This window comes from Schistosoma haematobium, chromosome 1, assembly GCF_000699445.3.
Source record: "Schistosoma haematobium chromosome 1, whole genome shotgun sequence".
Lineage (NCBI taxonomy): Eukaryota > Metazoa > Platyhelminthes > Trematoda > Strigeidida > Schistosomatidae > Schistosoma > Schistosoma haematobium.
This window is the reverse complement of record NC_067196.1, coordinates 64,432,145-64,444,737: the sequence shown is the minus strand read 5'-3', so window position 1 is coordinate 64,444,737 and position 12,593 is coordinate 64,432,145. Positions and strand designations below refer to the sequence as shown.

General features: G+C 39.1%; 1 protein-coding gene across 1 annotated transcript in view; it reads left to right on the top strand.

Annotated features, from left to right (window-relative positions):
* Positions 1-12,593, top strand: part of MS3_00001857 (uncharacterized protein) — a gene marked incomplete at its 3' end in the record, with an annotated part of 81,075 nt that overhangs the window by 24,983 nt on the left and 43,499 nt on the right. Inside the window, exon 5 of the mRNA XM_012939553.3 lies at positions 7,870-7,972. Within this exon, the coding sequence (XP_012795007.1) occupies positions 7,870-7,972 (103 nt within the window). The remainder of the gene's footprint in view (positions 1-7,869; positions 7,973-12,593) is intronic.

The following is a 12,593-nucleotide window of genomic DNA, read 5'->3' as shown; positions in this document are numbered from 1 at the left end:
AAGAATTAATTCGTAGAAAGAAAGGTGTAAAGTAATTTTATTCTCACAGTTTAAGGGAAGACAGAGAGTGTATAGACCTACATTATTGTGATCGATTCTGAGCCATGTCACCCAGAGTTTCCAACCATTGGTTACGATAGTAGCGCAGACCTCAACCAAGTAGTGTGCATCTATCAACATGGCTCAGACTAGAAGTTATTGACTTCAAGCACTGATGCCACATTTTGGTTTGGCCGCCCTTAATTTTCTTCCAACCATCTCCAACACCGATTAGCATTGCACGTCGTTATTTATTCATTTATTTGAACACATAAATATTGGTACAAGAGAACGCCAATATATATCCGCCACACAAAACAATGAGAATGCGAAGAGAAATAGAAAAAAAAACTAAGGAGCGCAAAAGAAAAAGAGAACAATAACGAAGAGATTGGTGTAAGGTAGTGTGGTAGTAACGAGGTACAATCAGAAGAAATCTTTCAGGTAAGGGAGACACAACCACTTTTTATGAAGAAAGTAAAAGAAGGTTACAGCAGGATCGCCACTGGCTTCTATTCTGAGCCATATCTGATAACGTCTCTAGCCACTGTGTAGCACCATCTCTCGGACCCCAACCAGGGAGTCGTGAAGGACCGACAGAAGCCTGTCCTTTGCAGATTTCTTTCATACCACGACACCATGTCATGCACTGACCACCTCTCCGCTTCTTCTAACCAGTCCCAGAGTCGGCAAATAATGCACGACGTGGAATTCTCTGGGACGATATTCGGAGAACATGTCCAAGCCACCGAAGTCGGTGTTTCAAGATGGTGACACCAATTGAATTATCATCTCTGTGCCTGAACACGCGATGCCGAACCTCTGCATTACTGACATGGTGTTGCCACTGAATGTCAGCAATCCTTCGGAGACAGCGATGATCGAACACAGAGAGTCGTCTGACGTCCTCAACTCGGAGAGACCAGGTTTCACAAGCATAGAGCAAAACTGCTCTCACCGACGCGTTGTAGATCCGACCTTTTACAGCCAGACTAACATCACGAAGGCGCCAAAGGTGGCCCAGATTGGCATAAGCCGCTCTGGCTTTCACTATTCGTGCATTGATCTCATCACTCACACCACCACCAGCACTTATGCAGCTACCCAGATACACGAACTTCTCGACTACGTCTATCTGCTCACCATCCAGGGTGAGTATAGGATTGGAATCCTGCCAGTCTTGTAGAAGTACTTTGCACTTCGGAGGTGCAAAGCACATACCATACCTACGGACACTGATTGTCAACTGATTAAGTGCGGATTGCATGCCTTGGGCATTATCGCACAGTAAGACAATATCGTCCACATACTCAAGGTCGAGAAGTCTTTCTCCAGGCAACAGATCCACACCACCATTACTTACATTCATCAGAGCTGTTTCTAGAATGTCATCGATGGCAAAGTTGAAGAGGAATGGTGAGATTGGACAACCCTGCCTAACCCCACTGCTCGAATGGAACAATGGAGAGAGGTGGTTGTATGCCCTCACTCTGCCTGAGGTGTTTGTATATAGGGCTTTTAGGATGTTAATAAACTTCTCAGGCACACCCTTCTTCAATAGACAATCCCAGAGAACAGCCCTGTCCAACGAATCGAAGGCAGCCCTGATGTCAAGAAACACTACGATTGTTGGCCTTTGAAAAGTATGGCGGTGTTCTAACATTTGGCGAAGGGTGAAGATATGATCAATACATCCTCGACCAGAACGAAACACAGCCTGCTCCTCGCGAGTCAATCTTTCTCGGGTTTTGAACAACCTACGAAGTATGACGGAAGCCAATAGCTTGGACGCAATCGGAAGTAGACTTATCCCCGATAGTTGTTACAGGAACGACGTGAACCCTTTTTAAAGATAGGGACAACTATCGACTCATTCCATGACGTTGGTACACTCTCTAGTTCCCAAACCTTTGTAAACAACGTCGTCAATTCCTTAGTCAAAAAGTCACCACCATCTTTAAAAAGAGCCGGAGGTAAGTCATCTGGGCCAGGTGATTTGTAACGCTTCAAGAGTTGGAGTTCCTTGCGGACTTCCTCCTCGTTTGGTGGATCAGTCGTCACCGGCCATGGAGGGCAGGACAGTCTGACCGATGTTGCCGGAGCAGCAGGCCAGTTGAACTGCCCTTCGAAGAATTCTGCCCACCGTCCAAGACGTCGATGGATGTTAGTGATTGGCATCCCATCATCCTCGCAGATTGTTTCACTCACACCAGACTTCTTGCTGCCAGTGGCTCGGATGAGTTGGAAGAGCTTCCGGTAGTTACCAGATGCAGCTGCTGCTTCCAGCTCATTGGCACGCTTCGACCACCAGGCTTCTCGGTCCTTACGCAAGCTTTGCCCAATTTCCTTACGTAACATCCTTCGTTTATGGTCAAACTCACGGTCAGCCGGAGTAGACCGACGGGCTTCAATGAGTTGTAAGGAACCAGAAGAAACCCAGTGCTTAAAAGCGGGACGTTTCGCAAACCCACAACTGACTGTTCCCGCCATTTTCATGGCGTCATGCAATTGCAACCAATGCTCATCTATACTTTTCGGTGGAGTGGTAGCTAGCCTAGAGGCTAGCTCGGTTCGATACTTACGTGCAACAGAAGTTGCAACCAGCTTGATAATATCAATCCGTTGATGGCGGTCACTTCGTTGTCCACTGAAAAGTAAGGCAAGATTGGCGCAGACCAAGGCATGGTCAGAGTCCAGATAGGTACTCCAAAAGGAGCGGCAGTCTTTTACACAACCACGCCAGCGGTAGCTGATCGTGATGTGATCAATCTGAGTCCAGGCTTGAGATGCAGAGGGAGGACGCCAGGTGGCACATCGGCGATGACTGTGCCGAAAGTTAGTGCTAGCCAGAAACAGGTTGTGGTCTGTGCACAGTTGCAGTAGACGGTCCCCGTTATCAGACCTGCGACCGACGAGTCCCCATCGGCCACCTAAACGACTCTCTTCTGTGCCTAGACGCCCGACATGAGCATTCAAGTCTCCGGCTAGTACTACAATATCTGTCGAACGCACTTTCTGGAGAAGAACAGATAACTGGTAGTAAAACTCATCCTTGATTGCATCCGGGCTGCAATCTGTCGGGGCATAGGCGGAGATGACGAAAAGACATCGTTTCTCACGCCGATTTCTTCTCACTTTGATGGAACTTTCTAACCTAGCAGCGCATAACCGACTGTTAATGGGGATCCAATCGACTAGTGCTGCCTCAGCTCGAGTGCTTAGTGCGACACCAACGCCAGCAAGACCAGACGAAGATGCCACAGGGTCCCCGGATAAACGCACGCCATTTGTTCCCGCAGGATACTGGAGCCCATGTGCACCATTGGTTTGGAATCCGGTTAAAGCGACGGACATTCGCTTTTCGTCCTCTCATTTTCGTAAACAACACCCCCGCTATGGGAAGGCAATGAGTAGGACTTCCCTGGCAGAGGCTGTATACGCGTGGCCGTGTGAGAGTATTTCGAGAGGGAGAGCGGACTCTCCCCACTCTCGGCCGTACCAGAGGATTCGGGGGGCACGTCGTAGTAATTTTTGTTCAGGCATACGCAACGCGTGACCAAATCATCTCAGTCGATGAAGATGCATAACCTCATCAACTGATTTACCATCATTCCCTAATACCCTGCGTCTAACTTCACTATTACTTACCCGATGATCCCAGCAGACGCCAGCAATATTTCTAAGGCATTTGTGATCAAGTACTAGTAACTTACGAATATCTTCTACTCTTAATGGCCATGTTTCGCAGCTATAAATTAGAAAAGAACAAATTGCCGCGCAGTATATTCGTCTTTTAATTGATAGACGGATATCTCGCCTTTTCCATAGGTGACGTAAGTTGGCAAAAGCCAAACGAGCTTTTCGAATCCGTGCTGAGATTTCATCAGACACCAACCCATTAGGGCTGATCAGACTCCCAAGATAGGTGAAGTTTTCAACGCGTTCGACTACTTCACTCCCTATCCTTAGTTCAGGTGTTGACGCAGGTGAGTTTTGAAGAAACAACTTGCCTTTAGATGGAGAGAAGCGCATTCCAAACATTCTGGCATTGTTGCTCAGTGCTACCAAAAGACTCTGCATTTTATCAGCGTCTTCACCAAACAGGACTATGTCATCTGCGTATTCTAAGTCGATAAGTGGACCTCCTGGAAGGAGATCAACGCCCGAAAATTCAGTCGATGAGAGCGTTATTTCCATCAGTAGGTCTATGATGAAGTTAAACAAAAATGGAGAAAGTGGACAGCCTTGAAAGACACCACTTGAGGTTGCAAAAGCAGATGATAGTTCGCCATAAGCTCTGACTCGACTGGTAGTGTTCGAGTAAAGAGCCTTCACAAGGTTTATGTACTTCTGAGGTACGCCATTCAATGACAGACACTGCCACAGAATCTCGTGGTCTACTGAGTGGGTGATTGCAGACGTCATCTGAACCGCTCCTTAAAGTGTTCCGCCCATCATTCGAAACTTCTGGGCTGAGAGCGGATAAGTTTCGTGTTTCACTCACACTTGATTTCTTAATTCCAGTTTATTTTATTAGTTTGAAAAGCTGTCTGGTGTTACCTACAGTCGCTGACTTTTCCACCTCTTTTGCTATGGTTGCCCACCACTGCTCACAGTCGTTCCGTAGACTTTTGTTTAATCTATATCTGACCTGTTTTTGCTCGTCATCGTGTTCGGAGCCAGATGGAACGTGTTTACGCGAATCTGTCACTGCGATAGACTTAATAGTAATCCATTGGTTTTTCGTAACTCTTTGATTCAAATCACTAATAGATGTCACTGCTGTTTCCACATCTTTTCATATATCTTTCTAAGCAACATCTGTGTCAGCCTCGTTTTCAGAACTACCTATGTGTGACCTCAGTAGTTTATGGAATCTAATTTTGTCTTTCTTATCACTGAGTTCATCTCTGATAGGTCCTCTTAATGTGGTTCTTCTGCGTCAAGTGAAGCGCAAGCAAATGCGTACTCGTATTGGAGTATGATTGGATTTTAACCATGTACTCCAGATCGAGCGACAATCGTCTGTCGAGCCTCTCCGACGATGACTTATGGCAATATGGTCTATTTGAGTCCATCGTTGATTTGGTGCAGTGGATCGCTATGCTAGATGATGTCTCCCCTTATGCCTAAATTTTGTGTTTGCTAAAAATAAACGACTGTCTGAGGGCAGTTGCAGTGGACGGTCACCGTTACCTGTTCGCTGAGACGAAGTACTAAAATACCCCCCTAAGTGTTTTTCTGTTTGTCTCAAACTACCTACCTGGGCATGAAAGTCACCTGCTACGAGTGCTACGTCTGAGTGTTTAGCTTTTTGAAGACGTTCAAAAAGCTCCCTGTGAAGGTCATCTTTCACTTCATTTAGGCTGCAGTCAGTGGGAGCGTGGGCAGAGACGATGAGGAGGCAACGATGTGTGTCCTTATCCTTCCGAGTTCTTACGGAGCCGTTTAGCCTAACAGCATATAGGCAACTGTTAACAGGGATTCATTCTAAAAGTGCTTGTTCTGCCCTCGTACTTAGTGCTACGACTACAACCCCAACCTTCCTTTGTGGGAAGGCAGCATTTCTGTTACATTGATTGTCTGAAGGAAAAACCTTACTGCCATCACACCTCTGTACAGCCAGCAGTACGACTCCGCCCTCGGACCTTGGATTTGCTGCTTTTAGTCTTCTCGCTCTTCAACCGACCTCTCTGGCATGGTAGGACCTTGAGAAACGATTGTTCCAGTAAGTATAGGCCGATTGGTTTCTTGCGATAGACAAGCGCAACCATCAATTCAAGGTAACAGCAACGGTCGGGAATCCTTTCGGTAACTACCTTTCTTATCTATTTTTAGAAATTCTTGTGGTAAATTGTGAATTTTATTGTCTGTCAAATTGAGAGTGAGATAGAAATTTACCAGTAATGTACAATGAGGATTATAAGATATCTTAAACAGAATAGTGATGGAAATGCTAGCCATTGGATTTCAATGCATCTGCCTATTGTCGTTGTGTTCAACTTAAAAGTTGAAGAACATGATTTCATTCTTGTGTTAGTTTCTTCATGCTAACTTCTAACAAATAGCTATGAAATCGCTGTTCACATCTTCTTGGTTTCCAGTGTCAGTTCATTGTGAAGATGACTTAAATACTTACTGATAGGCTTTTTTTAATGTTGAAACCTTTTCTTTCATTCTATCACATCGTATATGTGTTACCAATAATTGCATTGCTGATTCAAAAGTCACTAAAGAAATTCGTTGATCATTAAGGAAAAGATTAGAGACAATTATGCAGAGAGAATTTTGTTTTCGGAAATGTCGTTTGCTGAAGCTGTTTAATCAAGGTTATAGTTCGAAAATATTTAAGCCCATTAAAAAATAGAGAGTAAATCACCAAGTGTTCGGATATTTCAAGTATCACGACATGGCTGCGTATTGGTCTACAGGTTGTGGGAAAACTAATGAGATGGAAATAACTTACGGAGCAGAAATGTAAGGAATGATTGTCTACTGGACAGATGTGAAGAATACATAAAAAAACGTGAATGTGATAATAACAGCTGAATAATTTTTAAAGATCAGAAGAAGGTAAGGACAGAGGGTTAACTACTAAAGAAATCAAATCAGGATAGGTTCTAGTACCGTGGAAGTATGAGAGATTGTACTGATAGTTCAAGCTTAAACTGTTGAATCACTAATGACTCTACAATGCTCAAGCTTTTAATTCGTGCTTCTTTTGAGTCAATTCATTCGACTATGTTGATAGTGTACAATGAATAATATTTAAGTGTAGAAACATTACTAGCATTTTTTCAATTGTTTTGAGTTCAAAAACAATATGATATTTGTTCGCTCACCACTAATGGTAACCAATTATCGAAATTCGGGAATACTACGATATTAATGTCACTCTATCACATACGACTAGAAAGCATATGTATATGTTATTTTCTTATTCAATATTACCAGTGTCCATATACATATCAACAAAATGATGAGCGAGGAGGGTAAGAACCAACAACAGGAAGAAACTAAAACACGACATGTGATATCACTCTCTTATTATTTATCCGTTCATTCATCCATTGATTTCGTTTACTGGAGATTTTAATCTGATCAATTTTTTCTCCATGTCTTTGTTTTCCATCTTTAGTTGTTGCTACAGTCTCTGTTACCTCTTCAATGTTCCAATAATGTAATTATATTTTATCAGGATAAAAAGGGAGAAATGATATTTTAGTTTGTTTATGCAAATTATTCAAACAATCCCTAATTTTAAGGTGTTTCATTTTTCTCTCTCTCTAGTTTTATGTTTACAACTAACTGTCTTGTTAAATTAAACAAATCACTATGAATGGAATAATTGTATTATGAGAGGTGTAACATTTTTGAGAGCATAATATTGGATTTTTTGTATGTGACTTTTTAGAAAGTTAAGAAGTTTTTGCATATATTGTTTAATTTAATGGCAGTTTTAATGACAGAGTCAACTCTGATGGAAACTGTATGAAAGCAAAAAACTCTTGAATTCTCCTTTGTCTCAACGTGTAACCTAAAGTGCTTCGTACCTGGGGATTGAACCAAATGCTTTTAGGTCTTGTTGCAAACATGAAATATTCAGACCGCCAGGTTGGTATCAAATGGTCCAGATTTCTAGTGTCAATCGAATCATTATATAGCTTGATAATCATCCAATGCCGTTGGTGGATGGATTAAACCCAATCTATAATAACTTCTTACCAGAATTTCGGTAAACTCTTATCTATGCTGGTTAGATATTTTTATATAAATCCTTTAGATGTGGTTGGGAAACGAAGTGAGTTATATCGTGTTCTACTTTTTCAGATTTGGTGACAGAATATTATCAGTCAATGGTATTAGTCTTATTGGCGCTACACATAATGAAGCAGTTAAAGCTTTGCAGCTGGCTGGTTCCAAATTAAAATTGGTACGTTCAAATCTAGTGTTTTTTTCCGAGTTTAGTCAGACGAAAATATTTGGTAATCTGTTATGAATGACCAACCATTTAAAAAAAACAGATTAAACTAATATGTCACTGATTGGTAACTTATATCCTATTGTCAAATCCCTTCAATCATGTTTACAAACTAGTCTCTAGACTAAGTAAGTTCACACCATAGCGCATAGTATTAGATTTTAGACGGTTAAAAGCAATCAGTAGGAGCATTTTTGTCTTCAATTATCCAATATCAAAGAGAACAGATAATTCGTGGGATCAAATGGATGTACGTAACTTTTGCTGGAATAGGTCATATATGGTTAGTAGACACTTAACTCCAGAGTTTGTAAATCTTATGTCTATAGGATAAACGTAAACTGTGGTTTCAGACCTGACATACCATAGCTCAAAATCTAATTTATTCATGCAGAATTGTTCGTTTTCTCTTTTCCGAATGTTCAGCACAATATTTTTTTCAGTCTTTTCAACCTCCAGTTTTATGCGATCTGTTTAGATTTTGTTCTTCATATTTGGTTTACTCTTCTTTTAATAATATTATTTTGACTGTTGTGCTTTCCCTCACTGTAAATCCTTTTCTTCGTGCAGATAATATGTCATAACTTCGGTAGGCATGTACATATGCTATGTCTTACCTTTTTGTCCAACCGAATGGGTATGATTTTAGTTAAGTTGACAAATAACTTTTGATTACTATCAATATGGTTCAATAACATAGTCATCTATTCCTAATAAGGGGAGACGAGCTATACTGACATATTTATAGTAATAATGGTGTAGATAAGACAATAGGCATAAAGAAGTTATATTTATTGCAGTAAGTTACAAAGTATTTACATAATACACATACATAGCCTTCAGTCATCCATCTGCATATTTTGGTGTGCTTTGTGATAGAAGTGTTTTCTCATCTGGTCTCCAAGTGTTCTGCCATCACCGTGCCTTCGATGCACTGAAACTCATCACTCCTTTGCAACTTCGATGTCACGTTCCGCTGCACACTTAATACAAATTTCCTTGTGAGTAGCGTCCATTACAACAGTACTGGATGTTAGAATTATTAAAATAATTTGATCTAATATAAAACAAATATTTCAACATTTGAAGTGAATTATGGCCTGAGAAACGTTATTAAAAAGTAATTCAATAAAATTCATGTCATAAAATGGCTGATATCATGTAAATAAGCGTAGTGAAATTCCACAATCATTGATGAAATGAGAAGAATATGACGATCAGCAAATTTTCTCACGCCATTCATCGTAATTAATAAATAAATAGTGATGTTACAGGCCTTTCATGTTCAGAAAAACAAGAGGTATTAGCATGAATCCTTATGACTAATGGTTCATGTAAGAAATGAGATCAAATTATGTTTGATAATCTATTGGGATGGAGTGAATAGTTATCAACATTCTCGTTTCTAATGTATTCCACTTTCAACTTATTTTACTTTTATTACTTTTTTCTCGGGTCAAACATATTGTTATTTTCACATCTAGCCATTAATTTCACTCTTATATATATCCAGATGTGTATTCTCCTATCACTTCTTCTCCCGTGTTACTCTTCACTGGTAGGCTATCATTATTTCTATATTCCTCTTTCCTTCCATCTCCCATTCTTTGTTATTTTACATCAAGCTAGATATTTTGTGCTTTTTTTTATTTTAGTTCAACCTATTAAAGTCAGTAAGCAACCTTGCCTGAGGTAAAGACCGGTGTCAGGCAAGGTTGCTTACTCCTACCCTTTCTCTTTCTCCTGGTGATAGACTGCATCATGAAGACGTCAACATGTGAAGGGAAACGCGGGATACAGTGGACATCTAGAATGCATTTAGACGATCTAGACTTCGCAGATGATCTGGCCCTCCTATCGCAATCGCAACAACAAATGCAGGAGAAAACGACCAGTGTAGCAGCAGCCTCAGCAGCAGTAGGTCTCAATATACACAAAGGGAAAAGCAAGATTCTCCGATGCAACACAACACGCACCAATCCAGTCACAATTGACGGAGAAGATTTGGAAGATGTAAAAACCTTTACATATTTGGCCAGTATCATTGATGAACACGGTGGATCTGATGCAGATGTGAAGGCGCGGATCGGCAAAGCAAGAGCAGCATATTTACAACTGAAGAACATCTGGAACTCAAAGCAACTGTCAACCAACACCAAGGTCAGGATTTTCAATACAAATGTCAAGACAGTTCTACTGTATGGGGCAGAAACCTGGAGAACTACGAAAGCCATCATCCAGAAAACACAGGTGTTTATTAACAATTGTCTACGCAAAATACTTCAGATCCATTGGCCAGACACTATTAGCAACAACGTACTGTGGGAGAGAACAAACCAGATCCTAGCGGAGGAAGAAATTAGGAAGAAGCGCTGAAAGTGAATAGGACACACATTGAGGAAAGCACTTAATTGCGTCACAAGACAAGCCCTCACATGGAATCCTGGAGGTCAAAGGAAAAGAGGAAGACCAAAGAACACATTATGCCGGGAAATGGAAATAGACATGATAAAAATGAACAAGAATTGGATGGAACTAGAAAGGAAGGCCCAGGACAGAGTGGGTTGGAGAATGCTGATCGGCGACCTATGCTCCATTAGGAGTAACAGGCATAAGTAAGTAAGTAAGTAAGTAAGTCTTAGAGTCAGTAGTAAAATAACACTATATACATTTAGCTGTTAATGTTAGAAAACTCTTCTGTTGTTTTCTCCTCTCATGGTTTTTCTAATGGATTGTTTTCGGTCTGACACAGTGCATCGGTTGAATTTTCATTAAATTAGAAATTGATCGTTAGTATAATCTATTGTGACTTATATCTCCCTATACGCTAAACTATTATTCTTTCTTATTAATTCATTCTGACTTTGGAATTAATTCTGTCACTGTTTTCTAAATAAATAATGTTTAGTATCAGTATTAGGACTGACAGTACTAATAATAATTGTTGTAATATCATTATTAATACCAATAGTAATAATAATAATAATAATAATAATATCGAAACTAATCATAGAAAGTGATGTGAGATAAATAAATTACTTATTTTTGTTTCCCTTCCCTTAACACATATTTATTCATTACGTTTTTCTACTTATCATTGTTTTTTTATCATCACAATATGACTGAGTGAGCAAAACAAATAGAAATTCAAACCATCTCTATAAATCAAAGATAAATAACATCTTTGAAAATAGAGGTTATTTGGTTAGTTTATTTCCGAAACAAAAATATTCAACCGTATGATGATCGACAAAATACTTTCTATAAAAACCCATTATGGTTTTAACCTGATTAGCTTAATGTTTTAGCTATACTATTATTCAATTATCAGAAGTTTTATTTTCAAATGTTTAAGTTGAAATTTGATTGATTAAGAAATATTGCTTTTCGAAACAGATACAATAACTGTGAAAATAAGTAAAAACAGTATTCGACTACTTTATTGTCATGACACAATTACATGAATCTTATTTCGATAATTCGTAATCATACTGAACTGAACAGTTATTATTTGGGTAAGTACAAACAAGTTACTATTCGTATTGGGTTTATGAGGTTTGTTTAATATAACAACCATAATAATAGTAAGTATTCGATAGACAAACTAGCATCAACAGTCTTATATTATTTTCAACTTGATGTGAATTTAGAAAAATTCTACAATCTATACACTTTAATATACATAACCAATGGTTTTACCATGCAAAGGATGTTTTCAAGTTACTGTTGCGTATTTGACTCTTGTATTTCTATTAATCCACTATTTAAGGCTGTAATTATCCCTAAATATGTGAAAAAGAATAAAATCCTATGTTTGATCCAGTGTGATTTTGTGAGTGTGCACTGTTGAGGAATCACAAGTCAACGAACAAGAACTGTATACATATTTTTTAGTTTTACTAGTTATTCTGTCGATGTCAGCTCGTCATAAAACTTACCTCAATTGATAGAAAATAACAAAAACCGATGTTATGTGAAACATTATTCTTGACCTAATTATCAAGAAACTTTCAACAGTTTCATTCATATGAATTCTTTATTCGATTAATTAGAACATTACTTTCATAAATAATCAATTTATGTCTTGTGAAAAAATGTTTCAAGTTTCTACAGTTAGTGAATAGCTTTTATATTAAATATACACAGTATCGTAGGATTAGTGAATAAAAATATGGTTTTTAGTAAAAATGAATAGAATGCCTTTCAACAGTGAACTTATATGACAGAATGAGAGCATGATATCTTTAACTAAAAAGTGCGTAATTTGAAAAATTCTTAATTTTTATATTATTATTATTATTGTTCGAACATGTAAACAGTGTAGAATAATCATATAATATCATTTATGATGGAATTCTCGATGAACCTCTGTATGAAAATAACAAGAATAAACTAAGTTGATGGTACAACCGTTGTATCACTTAAATCAGTGGTCATTTATTAAGCATAAGTTCAATATCATCTAACACAATACTTATGTTACCGCAAATTGACTGATTGTGTCCTAATACAAACCGTTACAATTACTGAATGCAGTTAGTTAGGTGTTAGTTGGTCGTAAAGCGGTGGGGAG